Here is a 22,366-nt window from a genome sequence, read left to right as displayed (position 1 = left end):
CAAAGAGTGGGAATAAAGGGAGCCTTTTCTGACTGGCTGCCGGTGACTAGTGGCTTACCAGCTTGTACTCCTTCCCCTCTTCACACTGCCTTACTTTGGCCTCTTCCTCCTTCTTTTCCAGTCCTAGTGAAGGGTCTTGGCCCAAAACATCAACTGTTCATTACCATCCTTAGATGCTGCCTGACCTGCAGAATTTCTCCAGCATTTTTGTGTGTTACGGATTATTGTCACAGTACCCGATCCGATTATTATTACATTGCTGGGTGTGTGGCCTTGTAGGACAGAAGTTGGTTCCTATTCCTACATTACTTTCCAAGTATTTTTCAGTAATTATTAGAATTTTGAAGTATTCTGAAAGTGATGTGAAAGGCACCATATAAACATGAAATTCTGCAGATGCTGGAAATCCAAAGCACTACACGTCCTCCTTCCCCTCCCCCACCTTTTTATTCTGGCATTTTCCCCCTTCTTTTCCAGTCTTGATGAAGGGTCTCGGCCCAAAACGTCGACTGTTTATCCATCTTCATATATGCTGTCAGCATTTTGTGTGTGTTGCTCCACATAAATGCAAATGTTTCTTGGGATGGTTACTCAGTAATACTGCTGTTTCTCCTGCTGTGATTTGAATTTGGGGCAGAAAATACAGTGCGAATGTGAGGAATATAAATATTTTTTTCAAATACAGAATAGCTATAATCTTTAATTCATAATCTGTAGATGTGAAAGAGAAAGAATAAATCCTGGTTTTTGAAATGGAGTAGGATGGAAAATACTTTGTGAAGCTATGGGGAAATAGCAGGGGAACAGCAATGATGGGGTTGCTTTATTGGAAACTGGCAGAGATTGAGTGGAGCCAATAATATGGTTCTCATTGTTACCACTGGGAAGGAGGTACAGAAGCCTAAAGACACTCACTCAGTGATTCAGAAATAATTTCTTCCCTTCTGCCATCCGATTCCTAAATGGTCATTGAACCCATGAACACTACCTCACTTTTTTTTACATTATTTCTGTTTTTGTACGATTTTAATTTAACTATTATACAGTATATCTACAGTAATTAATTTCCTTATTTTTTCTGTGTTGTCATATATTGTTTTGTAGGCTGCAGCTATATTAACAAATTTCATGACATTTGCCGGTGATATTAAACCTGATTCTGATGTGGTTCTGAGCTTTTATGATAGTTTTGCTGTAGCTTTTGCCAGTGGTGTGGCTGGAATGTGCCCACTGCGTCATACAGCACAGAAACAGACTAATCGGCTCACCCCTGTCAATATATCTCTAGGGATCTATCCCGGGCCCAACATATTGATGCAATCACAAAGAAGGCATGACAGCGGCTATATTTCATTAGGAGTTTGGGGAGATTTGGTATGACACCAAAGATGCTCACAAATTTCTACAGATGAACCATTCTAACTGGCTGCATCACTCTCTGGTATGTAGGGTGGGGGTTCTGGATACCACTGCGCAGCATCGAAATAAGCTGCAGTAAGTTATAAACTCAGTTAGCTCCATCATGGGCACAAGCCATCCCAGCATCCAGGACATCTTCATGGAGCGATGCCTGAAAAAGGCAGCATCCGTCATTAAGGGGAACGTCGTTGACTCAGACCATGAGAGGCCTGCATCAGGCATTTTCATGCCTTACAAGGCGCAGATTGGAAGTCTATGTGGGGCACAACTCCACGCACACACTAGAGCAATGTGTGATTAAGTGCCTTGCTCAAGGGCACAAACACGCTGCCACAGCTGAGGCTTGAACTAGCGACCTTGAGATAACTAGACAAACACCTTAACCACTTGGCCACGTGCCCAATCCACCATTAAGGACTCCCATTACCCAGGACATACATGCCCTCGTCTCATTGGTACTAACAAGGAGGTGGTACAGGAGTCTGGAAGTACACACTCAGTGATTCAGGAACAGCTTCTTCCCCTCTGCCATCCAATTTCTGAATGGACATTGAACCCATAAACACTAGCTCACTACATTTTAAATTTATTTTTTGAAATATATACAGATATTTCTAAATATAGTTAGTGTAATTCAGGTTTTATTTTTATGTATTAGACTGTGCTGCTACCACATAACAGCAAATTTCATGACAAATGCTGGAGACATTAAACCTGATTCTGATACATCTATACTGACCATCAAGCACCTGTTTACACTAATCCTCCTTCTGTTCTACCCATGGAGAACTTCACTCACCACAACAATGAATTCATTCTACAACCCACAGACACATTTTCAGGACTCTTTGACAACAGTATTATTTTTTATATATGGCACCGTACAAGTACTTTGATAATAAATTTACTTTGAACTTTGAAGATTCTTCCCTGAAACGATAAGAGGCATTGATCAAGTGGATAGCCAGAGAGAAGTTTTTTTCCACAGGACGTAAGTGACTGATACAAGGGGGCATCATTTTAAAGTATTGGAGGAAAGAATGGGGGGAATGGCAGAGATAATTTTTTTTATATACAGAGAGTGCGGGGTGCATGAAACGCTCAGCCAGGGATTATGGAGCCAGATACACTGGGGACATTTACTAAATTCTTAGATAAGCATGTGGATGATAGAAAAGTGGAGGGCTATGTAGGAGGAAAGACTGAATTGAACTTAGGACAGGTTATAAAGTCAACACAATATTGGGGCCCCTTCAAACACATCCCAATATTTATTCCTCTATTACAGTAAGAAATAGGACAACTTGGAAAATCATAAAATGAGCCCAGAACAGGACCCTTTGACTCACCTCATCCATGCCAACCTTAATGCCTGCAAATGCTACTTCCATTTGCCTGCATTATGTCCATATCCCTCTGTGCCTTTGCTATTCCAACTACCTGTCCAAATGTCTTTTAAATGTTGCCATCATATCTGCCTCTAACACCTCCTTTGGCAGCTCAATCTAAATAATCACCAGCCACTGTTTAAAAAACAACTCTACCCTCGGATTTCCTTTGTTTCTCTCTCCTCACCTTTAACTTGTGCCCCCTACTTCCATACTCACCTGTCTTGACTCTATCTATCCCGTGACACTCATAATTTTATTAACCCCTTAGGCCCTCAGCCTGCTATGTTCAACTATGAGTAAACATTCTTGCCTTATAACTAGATTAGATTAGATTATGAGGACAAGCAGTCCTCTTTTATTGTCATTTAGTAATGCATGCATTACGAAATGATAAAATATTCCTCTGGTGTGATATCACAGAAACACAGGACAGACCAAGACAAAAACTAACAAAAAACACATAGTTATAACATATAGTTACAACAGTGCAACAATACCATAACTTGATGAAGAACAGGCCATGGCACAGTAAAAAAGTTCAAAGTCTCTCGAAAGTCCCACATCTCACGTGGACGACAGAAGGAAGAAAACTCTCCCTGCCATGCCCAACCACAGTCCGACTCTGAGTCATCCGAAAACTTCAAACTCCGATCAGCCCTCCGACACCAAGTACCGAGCACCATCTCTGTCCGAACGATTCAACCTCAGCCTTGGTCGCCAGCAGCAGGCAAAGCCGGGGATTTGGGGCCTTCCCTTCGGAGATTCTTGATCGCGCAGAAACAACAGCAGTGAAGCAGGCATTTCAGAAATTTCTCTGGATGTTCCTCTGCTTCTCACGTCTGTCTCCATCAAGTCAGAATTGTGCACGGCATCCTACTTACAAATATGATATCATTTCACCAGAGAGCTGCGCGCACTGCATTGCGTCGCCATCTTCTCCTCCCACCTATTTCATGCAGCTTTCTGGTGATTCTCTCTGCACTGTAGTGCAACCACATCCATCCTGTACTGTGCAATACACACAAAATGTGAGAGAAACTCAGCAGGTCAGGCAGCATCACAGGAAATGAATAAATAGTCAACGTTTTGGGCCGAGAGTCATCTGGTTGATTCCAGAGATGTGTGGTTGGCCTATGAGGAGAGAATGAGTCTTAATATGACCATAAGATATGGGAGAATAAATAGGCCATCCGGCCCATCGAGTCTGTTCCACCATTCCATCATGGCTGATTTATTATCCCTTTCAACCCCATTCTTGTGGCTTCTCTCCATAACCTTTGACACTCTTACTAATCAAGAACCTATCAACCTCTGCTTTAAATATACCCAATGAATATGGTCTCCTTTGACTAAGCTCCCTGGAATTCAGAGAATGCTTTGAGAGGTTGGTCACGGCTAGAATGAACTCCTGCCTCAGCAAGGACCTGGATCCACTGCCATTTGCCTTTTGCTACAATAGGTCTACAGCAGATGCAATCTCATTGGCTCTTCACAAAGCCCTAGTCCACCTGGACAATACAAGCACCTATGTTGGGATGCTGTTCATTAACTATATTTCAGCATTTAACACCATCATTCCCACAGTCCTGATCAATAAGCTACAGATCCTGGGCCTCTGTACCTAACTCTGCAACTAGATCCTCGACTTCCTAACCGGAAAACCACAATCTGTGTGAATTAGTAATAATATCTCCTCCTCGCTGATGATCAACACTGGCACACCTTAAGGGTGTGTGCTTAGCCCGCTGCTCTACTCTCTCTACACCCATGACGATATGGCTAGCTGTAGCTCAAATGCCATCCATAAATTTGCTGATGATAGAACCATTGTTGGTAGAATCTCAGATGGTGACGAGAGGGTGTACAGGAGTGAGATATACCAGCTAGTTGAGTGGTGTCGCACCAACAACCTTGCACTCAATGTCAGTAAGACTAAAGAGATGATTATGGACTTCAAAGAGGGTAAGATGAGGGAACATGAAGTAATCCTCACAGAGGAATCAGAAATGGAGGGAGTGAGCAATTTCAAGTTCCTAGGTTGTCTGGAATGGGTGGTGGGGGGGGGGGGGGAAGAAACTGATGCACAGGATCAAAAGAAGCTACAGAAAATTGTAAAATTAGTCAGCTCCATTTTGGGTACTATCCTCTGTAGAATCCAAGACCTCTCAAGGAGCGATGCCTTAGAAAGGCAGCGTCCAATATTAAGGAGCCCATCACCGAAGACCTGGCCCTTTCTCACTGTTACAATCAGGAAGGAGGTACAGAAGCCTAAAGGCACACACTCAGCCATTCAGGAAAGGCTTCTTCCCCTCTGTCATCTGACTCTGAAATGGACCCATAAACACTAACTCACTTCTTTATACTATTTCTGCTTTTACACTACTTTTAATTTAACTATTTAATATACTCATTGTAATTAATTTACTTATTTTTTTCTGTATATCATGTATTGCATTGTTCAGCTGCCACTAAGTTAACAAATTTCATGACAACGATATTAAACCTAATTCTGATTCTGATAATATAGGAGGATATGAAAGTTATGAAAGGGATAGATCAGAAAGAGGCAGGAAGGTTGTTTCCACTGTTAAGTGAGATTAGAACTAGGGGATGATATAGCATGAATATTCTGGGGAATAGCTGTAGACTTTTCCACATACTCGTGACTATAGAGAACGCAGAGCAGCAGGCTAGGCGTGCCTGCTTGAGGTGCGTCTGTGTTGACTGTCAGTTTGGAGGAGATGCTATTTCTGATCTGCACTGACTATGGTCTCCTGATGAGGAAGTCAAGGATCCAGTTAGAGAGGGAGGTACAGAGACCCAGGATTTGAAGCCTGTTGATTAGCACTGAGGGTATGATTGTGTTGAACACTGAGCTGTAATCAGTAAACTGCATCTGACATGGTAATTGCTGTTGTCTAGGAGATCCAAGGCTGAGTGGTGAGACAGTGAGATTGCATCTGCTGAAGACCTGTTGTGGTGATCGGCAAATTGCAGGTCCAGGTCCTTGCTTAGTAGGAGTTAGTTCTAGCCATGGCCAACCTCCGAAAGCACTTCCTCACAGAAGATGTGAGTGCAACTGGGCAACAGTCAATAAGGCAGCTCACCCTGTTCTTCCTAGGCACTGGTATGATTGATGCCCTTTTGAAGCAGATAGAAACCTTTGACTGCAGTAGTGAGAGATTAAAGATTCCTTGAACACACCAGCCAGTTGGTTGGCGCAGGTTTGTAGTGCCCTGCCAGGTATACCATCAGGGCCCGACACCTTGTGAGGGTTCACCTTCTAGAAAGATGTTCACCATTACCCTCCAAGACAGATATCAGAGGGTCACCAAATACTGCAGGGATTCGCAAAGATATAGGTTTATTCTACCTTTTGAAGTGTGCATAAAAGGTATTGAGCTCATTTGGGCTTGAAGCATCATAGCTACTTACGATGTTAGGTTTCACCTTGTAAGGATCTGTGCATCCAATTTTGTCTCCAACTCCACTTGGAATTTCATTAACGCTCTTAAAATAACCTTCTGTAGGTTGTACCTGGACTTCACGTAGAGTTCTGGATCACCAGTCTTGAATGTCACTGATCTGGCCCTCAGCCCCTGATATAGGGGTAGTTTTAACACTCAAAGGGTGGGATGTCTTTGATTTGAGCTGCCGGAAGCAATGGTTGAGATGGGAACATTTAAAAGCTATCTAGATACATACATAGATAGGAGAGGTTTAGCGGACAATGGGCAAAACACAGGTAGATTGTCTAGCTTGTTGGGCAACACAATTTTCACTTTGTACTTGCATGACATTTATTTATTGTTTATTGATTGAGATACAGCGCAGACCTGTATTGTCTTTGGACTGTGGGAGGGAACTGGAGCACCCGGAGGAAACCCACGTGGCCACGGGAAGAACGTACAAACCCCTTATACAGACAGCGGTAGGAAGGATAAAGATTTTGACTGTCTGCCCCATCTATGCCTTGCATAATTTTATGAACTTCTGGCTGGCGGGTGCAGGTGTTGGGTCCCATTGGAAGGAGCGCGTCCACTTGGCCACCAGGAGTCCACACTCCCTCTTTGGAACCGATCTCGCTGTCTGTGCCAGGTTTCCGAAATTTCCAAAGCGTCATTGGCCGCTGCTCGCACGCCAGCTGTGAAAGGGGAACCCGCCTGAGCCCACCCTCCAACCGCGCTATCTTCAGTGTAATGGAAATATCCCCTTTCCGAATAAACAAGATGTGATTTTTGAGCCAATTTTAATTTATCTGGAACAAATAATAACGTTATTGGTTTTATACCCTGCCTGGTGATTTTATTTTATAACTCTTCAACAATTCCGAAACCAGACACGCTGCTCCTGCACTCCAGCCAAGCGACTCTTTCCAAAATGTCCATTTATTGCGATTGCCCTAACGCACATTGCGAGAATAGCTCATGCATTAATAATAATTCAGTCACATTAGTTTGCTAGAACTGTTGGCACTGTCTCCTTCACTGAGGTGTAACATTAGTTAAGCAGAACTCGGGGCGCAAATTCGGACTTTCTTGATCTCAGCGTTTCCTTCTCTAGTCTTATTTCCACATACCGCCAATTTTACACACTACGCCGTTTGCTGACTTCAACCATGCGGACACGTTGGAAATTATTCCTGCAAATTTACAGGACAAAGTATTTTTCCATTATGACGAAGTGGGACTCAACTGGATTTCAAAACAAGCATCGCACACACGGGCAAATCGCGATTTTCCACCTCCCCTTTAAATGTTTATCGCTTTGCAATAATTCGCGCGATATTAGGTGTAATAATTCATGAATTTAATGCATTTGAAATGCAAAAATTGGAAGTACAGTAAACCCATCTGAGTAGGTAGCTTAATTTAATTTATTCACTACTGTATCCTGATTGAATCTTATTTCAGAAACTTGAGTGTTTTTTTCCAGGTCTTTCAGAAATAATCTTCCCGATCAGACCTGTAACCCCACACCCCTCCGTCCCCGGTTGCACGGACAGCGTGTGGCATGGCGAGCACCAGCAAACGTTAACGGGAGGGGGAAAACGCAACAATGCGAGCGAGATAACATCCAGGAAACGCGCAGCCCCTGTACCGCGCTGACTGGTACCTTGTCGTGCACATCACCTGCGCTCCAGGCATCGGCGAACCAAATGCATCTGGTGCACCAGCGCTCGCACAGGCAAACACCTGCGCTGGTACGTTTGGGAGTCACCTGTGGAGCGCGCGCTGGCACACCTGCACGCCACCAGCCCGGCACATCTGGCAGCTCCCTGTGCAGTGCACACCGACACCTTTGGAAATGAACAACGTGCTGACAGCTGATCACGAAGGTTCACCCACGGGCAGAACTGCGAGCACAGGCACACACCTGTCTCGTGCTCCCTTCCCTGCCAGCGCAGGTGGGGAACTCGGCACGCTCCTCCGTGTGCTGCAACCCCAAACTTCCCCACACTCCAGGGGCTATTTTTGTTTAAATTAGTCCCAGATCGGAGCGCAAATGCAGCTACTGTGATTGACTTCCACGCCCTCTCACCTTTCCTCAAGAAACTTTGCTCTCCTCCATTTGCCGTTCCTACCAATCAGCCTCCAGCGCCCAGTCCAGACTTGCAAATTGCCACACCCCGCATCACCCGCCTCCCACCACCACCACAAAGGTAGCTTCGGGACAAATAAAGTAACTTTCAGCTTCTAAACTCCTCTGAGAGGTTGCTGGTCGACTAAAGCTTCCCTCCTTTCTCAGCTCCACATCTCAACTGACCCCTCCATGTCCCACACATCCCCTTTGCCCCGTCCACGTACAATGCGCCACTTTCACCCCACTAGGCCCCACACAACCCCTTCACCCCCTCCAGGTCTCACTCATCCCCTTTCCTCAGCCCTCCGACCCCTCACTACCGCCTCAATGCCCTACCCCTCAGCCCCCCCACTTGCTCCCTTCTCCCTCCCCATTCACCTTATCCCCCTCCCCTCATCCTTCCCCCACACATTTCCCTCTTCCCACTTCCCTTCCCCCACCCAAGTCACCCTCAACCCCTCGCTGTCACCTTACCGCACCACCTCTGCCTACTCCCTTCCCTCATATCCATCCTCCTCCCCATCCACTTTCCCTCCCCTCCTACCTCTCTTCCCCATCCCATCCCTCTTCCCCTCCCACCTCCCCTCCCCCACCCATGTCACCTTCAACACCTCGCTGTCCCCTCACCCCTTCCCCCTCTCCTCACCTCCTGTTCACCTCCTTCCCCATTCCCACCCCTTCCCTGTCCTCACCTCCTCCTGTTCACCCCCTTCCCCATTCCCACCCCTTCCCCTCCACCCCTCCCCCATCCTCACCTCCTCCTGTTCACCTCTTTCCCTATTCCCACCCCTTGCCTTCCACCACTTCCCTATCAACCTATCGCTATCCCCTCACACCCATTCCCTTCCTCCCTCCCCATCACCCCTTTCCCCCTCACCTTCCCCCACCCACTTCCCTTTCCCCATCTACATCCCCACCCCTCATTCCTCTCCCTCAATCCCTCCCCATCCCTCTTCTCTTCCCACCCCATCCCCTCTTCCTCTTTCTGTCCAACCACCCTCCCTTCCCCACTCCACCCCACCCCCATTCCACACCCCATCCCCCTCTTCCAAACACTTACCTGCTGTTCCAAAATCCATACCCCCTCTTCCACTCATCCCTAAACCCTCTTCCCCTCCCCATCACCTTCACCATCCCCCTCCACAACTCACTCTCACTTCCCCTCCTCTCCCATCCCCATCACCCTCCCCTCATCTGCCCTACTCCCCTCACTCCCCATCCCCCTCCGCTCCCCTCAAACGCCCTCCTCACTCCCTTCCTTCTTCATCACCCTTCCCTTCCATCTCCTCTCCCATCTGCCATTCCCCTGCTCCCACCTCCCCTCTCCATTCCCTCTCCCTCCCATTCCTTCTCCTTCCCTCCCAACACCCCTCCTTCCTCCACTCACCTCCTTCCCCATCCCCTTATCCTTCCCCGTCCACTTCTTTCTTTCCCCCTCTTCCCCTAACCCCATTCTCCAACCCTAATCCCCTCACACCTCTCCACCCTTTCCCCATCCCCCTCCCCTTCCTACGCACCTCCCCATCCCCCTCCCCATCCCCCTCCCCACCCTATGCCCCCTATCCTTACACCTTCTTCCACCCCCCATCCCTTTCCCTTCCCCATCTGCTCTCCCTTCTATCCTATCCACCTCTTCACCTCCCATCCTCCCCACACCTTCTGCTCACCTTTCCCCCTCAGCACTACCCATCACCTTCCCCATCCCCTTACCTTCACCTTCCCACACCCCTTCCCCTCACTCTCCATCTGCCCACAACCCTCTTCTCCATGCACATCCCTTACCAACCCCACAAACCCCTTCTCCCCTCCCCACAACACACTTTCTCCCCAACCCTCTTCCCCTCCCCATAACACCCTGCTCCCCTCAACCCCCTTCCCCCTCACACCCCCCTCTCCCCACAAACTACTTCTCCCAATCCCCTTCTCCCAACCCCTTCCCCTCCCCACAACACCCCCTCTCCCCTCACACCCCTTCCCCTCCCCACAACACCCCTTCCCCTCCTCACAACACCCCTTCTCCCCCACATCCCTTCTCCCCTCACACTCCTTCCCCTCCCCACAACACCCCTTCTCCCCTCACACCCTTTCCCCTCCCTCCATTCCCCTTCTCCCCTCACATCCCTTCCCCTCCCCACAACACCCCTTCTCCCCTCACACTCCTTCCCCTCCCCACAACACCCCTTCTCCCCTCAACCCCCTTCCCCTCCCCACAATACCCCTTCTCCCCTCACACCTTCTCCCCTCACACCCCTTCCCCTCCCTCCATTCCCCTCCTCCCCTCACACCCATTCCTCCAACTCTCCTCATATCCCTTTCCCCCTTCTCCCCTCACACCTCACCTGTCCCCCATTCCTCACATTGCACTGCACCCCTCCCCCATCCTCACAAGCTTCCCCACCCCTTCCCTTTCTCCCCTCACACCCCTTTCCTCCCCAAATCTCTTCTGCCCTCACAACTCACCCATCCCCATACATCTCACCCCACCCCTCCCCACCCCCTCCTTGCCATCCCTCACACCCCACCCGGCTCCCTACCTCCCATCCCTTACCCCGCCCCACCCCATCCCTCACCGCACACCACCTCAACCCCCCTCCCTCACATCCTACCCCACACCCCTCCCCCATCCCTCACACCCCACACCCCACCCCCATCCCCCATAGCCCTCCCCACCCCTCACAGTCCACCCCCTCCCACTCATCCCTCAAACCCCACCCCACCCTCTCCCCATCCCTCACATCCCACCCCGCCCCTCCCCATCCCTCATATCGCACCCCACCTCAACCCCCATCCCTCACATTCTACCCCACACTCCTCTCCATCCCTCACACCCCACCCCATCCCCCATAGCCCTCCCCATCCCTCACAGCCTTCCCCATCCCTCACAGCCTTCCCCACCCCTCAGTTGACACCCTCCCACTCATCCCTCAAACCCCACCCTCTCCCCATCCCTCACATCCCATCCCGCCCCCTCCCCATCCCTAAAACCCCTCCCCATCCCTCACAGCACTCCTACATCCCTCACGCCTCACCCCTCCCCACCCCTACAACCCTCCCCATCCCTCACGCCCCACCTCCCATACCCCTCCTCACCCCCACAGCCCACCCCTCCTCACCTCCCATACCCCTCCCCATCCCCACACCCCTCCCCCTTCCTCACACCCCACCCCCAACTCCATAGTCCTCCCCATCCCTCACACCCCACAAATCCCTATAGCCCACCCCATCTCTCGCACCCCGCACCCCACCTCCATCTTTTTCACTCCTCCCCATCCCTTCCCCAGCCCGCACACCCCACCCCAATCCCCCACAATCCACCCCTCACACCCTTCACCATGCCCCACCTACTCCACGTTCCCGCCGGCTCTCTATCTACCATATTTCCCCCTCTCACTCCATCCACCCAGCCATCGCTCTGCCCCATCCGGTAGCAGCCACAGACAACTTGTTCCTCCACCCCCGGAGTTGGGCGTCAGCTCCTGGGATTCCCCTTCTTTCTCCAGCAGGACTGAGGGACTCCTGCAGCAAACACCTGGCGACACAGAGCGGGGGAGCAAGTGGGCGCCTCTGCAAGCAGACCCTGTTTCGCCGCTCGTCCATACGGACAGTCCTCGCCAGCCACCCCGTTCCTCTCTGGTTCGTGCGGATAGAAAGACCAATGTGAGCAGTAGCCGGAGCCGGAGCCGGAGAGAGGCAAAGGCAGAGCGGAGCCGCATCGTTCACCGCTGGACTCTCCCCCTGCCCTTGGCGTGTGCCGCGGTCGGCAAAATGAACCAAACCGCAGGCGTTTCCAACAATGTCAAATGCTCCTCCACCAAAACCGTGAAGGTAAGAAGAAGGGATTTTTTTTCTTCTCCCACTTTTTCTTTCTCTGCCAGCCTCTCTCTCTCTCTGATCTCTCTGGTTTTCTCGCATTTTAGATGCAATTAATATAACGCGGACAACTAATCGCTGCCTGACTCACGGCGGAGTTAGTGCAAGATGTTTATTGTTGGTGCGTATCTATAGTTGTATCTGTCTAATCTGTAGTTGTTTCTTTTCCACGGCTTTGAGCTTTCCGTAGCGCTGTCATGTCTCCGGCGGAATTAAACGCCACATTTGCCGGTCCTGGTCTCCGGCAAGCCGGCGATTGTAATTTTAATGACTAATTAGACGAACGGGAGTGCGGATGGGAGTATGGGGGATCTAGGTCCCCGCTTCATAAATCTGTGTTTGCTGAAGACCGCGGGATCCACCTTTGCTTTCAGCCTCTTAGCTGGTTATAATACCGAAATCGTGCGGGTTATAGTTGGGCTGGGTTAGGTTTCAGGAATGCTGTCTGATTTGGGGAATGCTGAATCAAAAAGAAAGTTAATTAATGTTCTATAATTGATTAGTTTGCATCACCTCTCAACCCTCGTTCTTAAACACTTCTGCCCCGCAGTAACTTTTGCGGTGAGAACCATTGCAGTCGGTGATGCCGCTACCAACTGTGTATCTACTCAGAAAGAGCTAGGATACCATTAAAGTTAGGTTGAGACGGACTAGCATTCGCGTCAAGTTCAGGCTGGCATACTTAAAGTAGATCTTGGAACCAGATGTGCATTTCTGACTGTATCTCAAACACTTTGCATAGGGCTTTCACGGTGACGGGATATTAGTACCAGCTGCTTAATGTATCTGCGTATTAAAACGAAAGCAAGGCGTTGACAAATGATGCAACTTGCAAAAAACAACCAACAGTCCGTGCAGGATTTCCCACTTGCCGCTAAGTAAGAGCTGGCTGAGAAATTAAGTAACAGGCTGTTTCGATGAAGTTCAGCGATCCTCGAGGGTTAAGTCAAAACGCTGAAGTATAAAGCCTTAGGAGATCCTGCAGAGTTGGAATCTGACTGCTTAAACCATATGGAGCATGGTGCTGTAATCCATTGAGTTAATAACCGGTTAAATCAAAACAGCTTTGTCTCTCATCTCCTCATTGAGTTTTGGATAATGAAGTAAATTAAAGATAATTTGGATAAGCCAGACCTAATTTAGAAATCACTTCATTACATAGAGGTTGATTCTTTCATAAGAAGCAATAGATGCTTGCATACATACATGTATATAGTAATCTAATTTGCAATGTGTATTTTTTGATAACCATCCTTACAAAAGTATAGTGGATAGAACTGGATACAGGCTAGTCATAATTGTCTTCATTGGGTAAACTGGTTCCTTTGTTCTTAAGTGCATTCTTATTTTAGGATCAGGAGGTCAGAAGAATGCCACTGGTTGTTGTAATGGTTAAGTTAGAGGGATGCCAAGGTTAGCATTTAAATGGAGGTATTAAGAGGATCTCCTGGCAAATCTTTGCTCTGATGCCATTTTGAGGTGGGCGTAGGTAAGGCAGAGGAGATGCTGTTGACTCTGGAACTATAGTTAAGTTCTGATACAGTTTGCACTTTAAATAGTGAAGTGTTGTTGAGGGAGACACTAGAGGAAAGAGAAAGCCAAGCTATTTCAAAGCAATGAAAGTAGAAGGTAATGTAACACAAAAGTTTGGTCAGTGTAACTTGCCCTAATGGATAGGGTCTTCAAAGGTAAGAACTGACAGATGAACATTAAGCACATAGACAGATATGGAGAAACCATCTTTTGAAAAATTGAAACAATTAAACATCTCATTGTTGAGCAGCACAAAGGACTTCAGCTTGTTGTAGTTCAACCAATAGTTTGCAAAAACATTGGAGGCTGTCTTTCAACTGGATGATGAGTGAAGGAAAACAGATATTTGAGAGAACAGAGGTTGGGAAGGGGACACTGAGGGACCTGAGTTTGTCTCAGGTGACTGAAGGTTTCCAATGGCCGTTCACTGGCAAAACATCCAAAATATATATCTGAATTATCTATTTATATTTTAATATTGTATTATACTCTGCTTTTATAATTGAGCATGGGAGAAATTTCAATTATCCCATTTAGTAAACGTTATGATTTTAAGGCTTAAGCTTGTTGTATATAGTTGCAGAGCAATGTTCTCAGACTGATAGTTTTGTATTATAAATCATGCCAGCATAGATGTGATATCTAAAACTTTCCAATAAAGTTTTAAAAATTAACTGGGAGAAGGTTATTTGTCCAGTTCTTTGTTTAGGATTATCAAAAAAGGATGTAACATAACTACCCACCAGCATTCACAATATCTGTGATTTGCAAATAATTTTGGTATCACTGATCAATTCATTCTGCAAGCTCTTTAGTCATTCTCTAAGAAGCCATATTCACTTAAAAAATTCTATAAACTATAAATTAGGTCAAAGATGTTCAGTCTGTAAGCTGCATTATACATATTGCACTGGTTTGAAGTTGTATAGTATATGATTTTTGTTTTAGCAATATAAATTCAGGGCTGCTCTTATTGTGATATTCCCATTTCTTCTTCCTACATTATAAATATTACATAATTAGTTCTGATCAATTTAGTCTAAGCAGTTAGTTTCTTGCCAAGAATTTTCCTTGCTCATAATTTTATGTGTTTGGACTAATTTAACTTTGATACTGTTATCACTAAACATTTGCAAGACTTCAGTCAATAATGGTGGATTGTGATCTTGTCTATTTTTCACTGCCTGCTGCTTACTAATCTCTTTTCTGTTGATCAGATTACTTCATTTTCAGAACAACTAAAGGTTACAGTATGTCATAGCTTTGGTCAGTTACACATGTAAGAGATTTTTCAGGGATCAAATTTAACTTTTTATTTTAACTCTTGATGTCATTCAGTAGAAATGATCTTGGATTTTTGTAAAATTATCTCACCAATTTGTGAAAACAATCCAGAATCCTCCTTGAATTATTGTCACCACATTTTCTTTTCTATTAAAAATAGTGCTGGTTTATTGACTGATTGGAAGTTTTAAATACAGTATAGTGATAAATAGTCTCTCCATTATATTATCATGGGAAAAGCAAATGCTATTTATTTAGTATTGTGTGAAAAGTCTCATGCACAAAATTGCTGGATATTAGTTTGAACTTGTGCTAGAAATGAATTATTTTCATTATAAATGAATCTATCTTGCAATAAAATTGGTAATCATCTTAATATAACTATTGACTGGAGTCTGAAGGCATGAATTGTCTTTTATGTAAGTTTCCATGGTGCTACAGGTAAGTGCGCTCAGTAGCCTCTTTATTTGGTACAGGAGTGGAACCTGTTGTCGTCTTCTGCTGTAGCCCATCCATTTTTAGGTTCGATGTGGTGCGCGTTCAGAGTAGCTCTTGTTGTAATGTGTGGTTATTTGAGTTCAGAATAAGAATCAGGTTTAATATCACTGGCATATGTCATGAAATGTGTTGTTTTGCTTCAGCAGTACAGTACAACACATAACAAAAGCAATGAATTACAATGAGTATATAAACATAAAATGTAATGCAAAGAGAGAGGTGGGGGGGGAATAGTGAAGTACTGTAATGTATGTGGGTTAATTGTCCATTTAGAAATCTGGCGGTGGAGGGGAAGAAGCTGTTGCTGAAATGCTCAGTGTGCGTCTTCAGGCTCCTGTACCATCACTTTGATGATACCAATAAGAGGACATGTGCTAGGTGATGGGGCTCCTTAATTATGGATGCTGTTCTTTTGAAGCATTGCCTTTTGAAGGTGTGCTGGATGCTGGGAGGCTAGTGCCCATGACAGAGCTGACTGAACTTACAACTTTCTGCAGCTTTTTCTGATCGTGTGCAGTGGCCCCTCCATACCAGATGGTGATGCAGCTAGTTAGAATGCTCTCCATGGTACATCTGTAGAAATTCATGAGTGACGTTGGTGACATATCAATTCTTCTCAAACTTCTAATGAAATATGGCCATTGTCGTGCCTTCCTTTTAATTGCATCAATATGTTGGGCCCAGAGAAATCCTTAGAAATGTTGACCTACAGGAACTCAAACCTGTTTTCCCTTTCCATTTCTGATCCTTCAATGAGGACTGGTGTGTCCACTCTCTACTCCACAATCTTATTGATGTTGAGTGCAAAGTTGTTGCCACAACACAACTCAACCAGCTGATCTTGCTCCTGTACGCCTTGGCATCGCCATCTGAAATTCTGTCAATGGTGGCATTGGCAAATTTATTGTTGGTTTTTGACCTGAGCCTAGTCACACAATCTGGGTGTAGAGGGAGCAGTGCAGTGGTTGAGCATGGATCCTTGACATGCGCCATTGTTGATTGTCAGAGAGGATATTGACACAGGAAGTTACTGTCGCCTTCCTATGAGCTCGAACCATTCTGGCCATTCTCCTCTGATCTCTCTCATTTAACAAGACATTTTCACCTACAGAACTGCTACCCACTGCATTAAAAAAAATATATATTCACACCATTCTCTGTACACTCTTGAGACTGTTGTCCACGAAAGTCCCAGGCGATCAGCAGTTCTGAGATACTCAAATCACCGTCTGGCACCAACAATCATTTCATGGTCTAGGTCATGGTTAGATCACATTTCTCCCATATTCTAATGTTTGGTCTGAACAACAATATGGTCTCTTGATTATGTCTTCATGCTTTTATGCATTAAATTGCTGTCATGTGATTGGCTGACTAGTCATTTGCATTAACAAGCAGGTGTACAGATGTACTGTACCTAATAAAGTGAGCACTGAGTGTATTGTATTTTCTCATACTTTTTTAAATAATGTTCCAACTGATATCCAAGATTTAGGAGCTGAATGTATTATCCACAGCAAGAGCATTGGCCTGATTTCATACTTTCCAATTTTACCTCTAAGGGTATTCACTCCATTTAAATAAAATGATGTTGATACAAATAAACTGTATTTGAGCTTCAATGGGGTAATACATCTGCAAACTGTAAGCATTTAATTCAAAAATTGGTGCTAGACTGAATATCAAGTAAGTTCTCAATAAATATTGAATAATAACCCTACTATTGTCAGAAAAGCCAGTGACATTGTTTGCTGCTGATAATGGAATAAAACGTTTTTTTTCCCATTCCTCAGAAGTCCAGCCTTCACTTTCAGGTCACCAAAGCAGCAACGGGTCTGCTGTTTTCATCACCAATAACAGTGACTTTGTCAGTGCTGTAATGAAACAGAAGTTGATGTTGAATCATGTGGAGAGTGCAGGACAATTGATGGGCAGTTTGTCTGAAAGACAAAGTTATGAGGAGGATGTGAAGAAGTGGAGAGTTGCAGGTAATTGAATGCACTTCTGAAAGTCAGAGTAAAGAAAAGCTGGATAAATGGGCTCAGTTAGAGGAAAGCAGAAATCCTGTATGGCTTAAGATTGGATGATTTTAAGAGAGGAGGGATTCCAGAAGAAGAATGAAAATTTCAAACCAATTTTGCCATGAAAATCTGAAGACAGCTATCACATTTCAGGACACCCTAGAATGCTTTACCTTTGAACTTCACCCATCTGCTGAAAAAACAACTCTGCATCCAATTTTACATCACCACTGTACTGAATAGATAATTTTTGTTGCATTGAACTTTGACAAAGCTTGGCAAGGAGACTAGTGAAAGGTCTCGGCCTGAAACACTGAATATTTATTCCCATCCATAGATGCTTCCTGACCTGCTGAGCTCCTCCAGCACATTGTATGTATTGCTCCAGATCTCCAGTATTACTTCTTGTCTAAGTATCAAGGAATCTAGGGAGAATTTCTCTGCTAGATTATACTACTGAATTTGAAATTATACTACTGAATTTAAATTATATTAGCTTTTAGCTGGTGGGGTTTATGTTAAATAGCTCAGCTGAAAACCAGTTGCTCTAACATTATACTATCCCTTGTCTGCTATTGTGCCATCCTGAATCTCTGTGATTGTGCCTTTGGTACTCAAGCACTGTTCATTGAACTACAATGGGCAATTTTAGTGGCTGTCCGAGTGATCATCATTGCCCCAAAATATAGTATTAGAAATCTTCTTTAGGAGGCATTTATTTTATTTTTATTGGACAAATATGTTGTAAAAACAATCTGGTTTAGTTGACATACGGATGAACAAAGTTGGTGAGAAACATAGCACAAACACCATGGTGTTTAGAGAAAGCAAATTAAGTTTATTCCAAAGACTTAATTTTAGGACTGATGTGGTGGAAAAAAGTTAAATGGGTAAAGTGTTTTAACTTATTTCAGACACAATGTGTGAAGGATGGGTGGGTAAGAGTTTCTATTTTTTTATGTTTGTTGCCTTGTTTTCTTCTTGTTGCTTGTGTTGTCCTGCTGAACATTGTGGACATGCTATGAATATGACACTTTCTGAGGGTTCCCCAGTACACCCTTGGGTGTGTTGGTTGTTAATGCAAACAATGCAAGTTACTGTTTGTTTTGATGTAGGACTGTAAGATAGGAGCAGAATTAGGCCATCTGCCCCATTGAGTCTGTTCCACCATTCCATCACGGCTGATCCCAGATCCCACTCAACACCATACATCTGCCTTCTCGCCATCTCCTTCGATACCCTGACCAATTAGGAAACTATCAACTTCCACTCTAAATATACTTACAGACTTGGCCTCCACTGCAGTCTGTGGCAGAGCATTCCACAGACTCGCTACTCTCTAACTTGGGGGGGGAAAAAAATTCATCCTTACCTGTCTTTTAAAAGGTCACCCTTCAATTTTGAGTCTGTGCTCTCTAGTTCTGGATACCCCCACCATAGAAAACATCCCCTTCATATCCACCTTATCTAGTCCTTTCAACATTCAGTAGGTTTTGTTGAAATCCCTGCACATTCTTCCAAATTCCAGTGAGTACAGGCCTAAAGCTGCCAAAAGCTGCTCATATGTTAACCCCTTCATTCCCAGAATTATGGCTGATCCGTTTTTCCTTTCGGCTCCAATCTCCTGCCTTCTCCCTGTACATGTGGAAAAATCTGAATAATTTCCAGATATGTTTTCAGATGTGATGTAATCAGTGACAGTGATAGTAACACTTTTAAAATAACCTAGGAACATGAGAATTAAGTTTGAATCTTAATGTATGAATTTACAACATAAAGCAGCTCTAAAAAGAACTACAGATACTATACATTTAATGGATTTTCTCTTGAATTTTCCACCTGTCTCAAATCTACTGATTTATTGTTCAACTAGGAGGCTGCTGTTTTGAAAGCAGATACCTATCGGTGAGTGTTTCACCAGGTTTTGCTGTTGAATCAGCTAGAATGCTTGTCTCTTGCTCTTTTTGATCAGAGGATTTTTGTTACAGTCTTGCCGGGTCAATGCATGTCCTTGTCTAAATCAATGCTGGAGAATGCTTCTATAACTGAATGTGTCAAATACAGCAGAATATTTATTAATATTCATCCTGCAGTTGTTTTTTGTTTTTTAAAGCATCTGGGCCTGTTTTTGTGGAGCGAGGGAGAAAAGTGAAATATTTTTGCACAGATGTTGGCAGTTTCCATGCAATTTAGGATGGTGGTTTACATCTCCCCTGATACTTTGCTCGTATTGAGTTGGCAGATCTGATCAATTGTCCTCTGATAGAAATATGCCAGTTTTCATTTCACAGTATTTAAAATGCCAGTCACTACCGGCAGCAATGTCTCAAATAGATACTTGTATTTTGAATAGGATTTCCATTTTTTGTTTAAACAAAAATGTTATGTTAATTTTAGGTTTATAAAGAAGATATCAGGATTGATATATTGACAAAAATTTAAGGAAATTCAATAACTAAATATCCAATTTTAAATAGCTGAATGATCAAATGAAGCTTAAGAGCTGATGTGAAAGTTTACCTGATACAAGAGAAGCAAAAGAAAATAGAGCGCACAGTTGATTATTGAAATACTTAATAATTCACTAAAATGTAAATTATTTAAAATATTTAGATTTTGTTATTGATATTTCATCTCTCACAGGGGTTCCCAACCTTTCCTATGCCATGGGCCCCTACCATTAACTGAGGGGTTTGTGGATCCCAGATTGTGAACCCCTGATCTATCACAATGTTAGCAGCATCTCTTGTGGATCCCTGGAGATCTAGCAAGTTCTACAGCTATGAGGCAGGAGCATGTGGTGCCATCTTGCATTTTTGCTGAATTTGTTATTGGTAGAGCACCACAGATACTGACTTGTTTTTTTTTCTTAAACTGGACCACAGTTGGTGTGTGATGGATGTACACTGAATACTTGTAATGCAAGGATGTTTTCAGGATTTAGCCTGGTGATTACACGAGGCTAACTCAACCGGTTTCAGGAACAGTTATTACACTTCAACTATTAGGCCTCGGAACCAGCATGGACAACTTCACTTATCGCAACAATGAATTCATTCCACAACCTGTGGACTCACTTTCAAGGGTGCTGCAAATCGTGTTCTCAGTTTGTTTGCTTGATTGCTTTTTTTTTTGTTTGTTTATTATTTATTGTACTTGCACAGTTTGTCTTTTGCGTCTTGATTGTGTGTAGCTTTTCCATTGAATCAATTGTATTTCTTTGTTCTACTGTGAAAGCCTTTGAGTGAATCTTGGTATATGGTGAGATATTGATAGAAAACTTACTTCGAACTTCCTTTGTAAAACAATAAGAGTTGCTGCTGTACTTTAAGATTAGGCTGAATGAGCTAGGGCTTTTCCCTTTGGAGCGAAGGAAGGTGAGAGGTGACTTGATAGAGATGTACAAGATGATAGCTTTGATTGGAATGGATAGCCAAGAGACCTTATCTCAGGATGGAAATAGCTAAATACCAGGGGCATAGTTTTAAGGTGTTTGAAGAAAAGTATGGGAGCATTGGAGAGAGAACCTTATTTAAACACAGAGTGCTGAGCGCATGAAATGCCCTGCCAGGAGGCAGATACATTAAGGACATTTAAGATGCTCTTAGGCCCATGGATAACAGAACAAATGGAGGGCTATGCAAGAGAGAAGGGTTAAATTGACCTTAGAGTAGGTTAAAAGATTGCACAACATCATAGGCTGAACTGTGCTATGATCTAGGTTTTACGGAAACCTAAGTGACAATATAATGAGATTCTTATAGCAAATAAAGCTTATCAATATTCTGTATCATAGCATGCAGCTGTCTTTCTGAAGGCCTGGTACAGTAAACTGTGTTCTGATTTTGGTCCATGAATTTCTAAAGCAGATATTTATATTTTTTGTGTTTACAGTAGATTATATGGTGCTAATACATGCTTTCTTTCATGTTTTTGGAAGGTGATGAACTCTTTCAGCATATTGAGAGATGTTGGGCTTCGGACCTCAGTGTTTTCTGTACTCCTACACACAGCTCACATGGGCACACATTCTTCTTAAGGACTGGTTACAGTGGATGTGGAGAAGGTGTTGCCCTTAGCAGGAGAATCTAGTGTCCAAGGAAACAACCTCCGAATAAAGGGACATCTTTTAAGACAGATGAGGAGAAATTTCTTCAGCCAGATGGTGGTGAATCTGTGGAATTAATTGCCACCAATTGCTTTGGAGGCCAAGATATTGGGTATATTTAAGGCAGAAATTGATAGATTCTTAAATGGTAAGGGGATGGTAAAAGTTACAGGAATATGGGTTTCAGAGGAAAAATAGGGTTAAATGGTGGAGCAGATTTGATGGGCCAGAATAGACTTGTTCCAAAAACATAAGGTTAGTTTGCTGTATCACATATCACAGCTTCCACAGTGTAGCGGTGAGTGTAACACTATTACAGTGCCCCCAACATAGGTTCAGTTACCACTGCTGTCTGTAAGGAGCTTATATGCTCTCCCTGTGACCATATGGGTTTCCTTCGAGATGCTCCACTTTCCTCCCACATCTGAAAGATATACGGGTTAGAAAGTTAATTGGTCACATGAGTATATTTGGGTGGCGCAGACTCATTGGGCCAGAAGGGCCTGTACTGTGGTTTATCTGTAAATAATTGTAAGGTTTTTTTTATGTCACTGCGTAGTCTAGTTAAAATGGCTTCTTTGTTATGTTATAATTGAAAGGGCGTCTTTGTTATGTTAACTGCTGAGAAAGTCCTCCCGGTAGTAGTTTGTTTTTCATTA

At 44.4% G+C, this 22,366-nt stretch overlaps 1 protein-coding gene across 1 annotated transcript in view; it reads left to right on the top strand.

Moving 5' to 3' along the window:
* The first annotated feature begins 11,784 nt into the window (after positions 1-11,784).
* dpp6a (dipeptidyl-peptidase 6a) overlaps positions 11,785-22,366 on the top strand; it is a 1,586,533-nt gene continuing 1,575,951 nt past the window's right edge. Inside the window, exon 1 of the mRNA XM_063044436.1 lies at positions 11,785-12,218. Within this exon, the coding sequence (XP_062900506.1) occupies positions 12,159-12,218 (60 nt within the window). The 5' untranslated portion in view covers positions 11,785-12,158. The remainder of the gene's footprint in view (positions 12,219-22,366) is intronic.

The sequence above is a fragment of the Mobula hypostoma genome, chromosome 3 (assembly GCF_963921235.1).
Source record: "Mobula hypostoma chromosome 3, sMobHyp1.1, whole genome shotgun sequence".
Taxonomy (NCBI): Eukaryota; Metazoa; Chordata; class Chondrichthyes; order Myliobatiformes; family Myliobatidae; genus Mobula; species Mobula hypostoma.
This window is presented reverse-complemented; position numbering and strand designations above follow the sequence as displayed.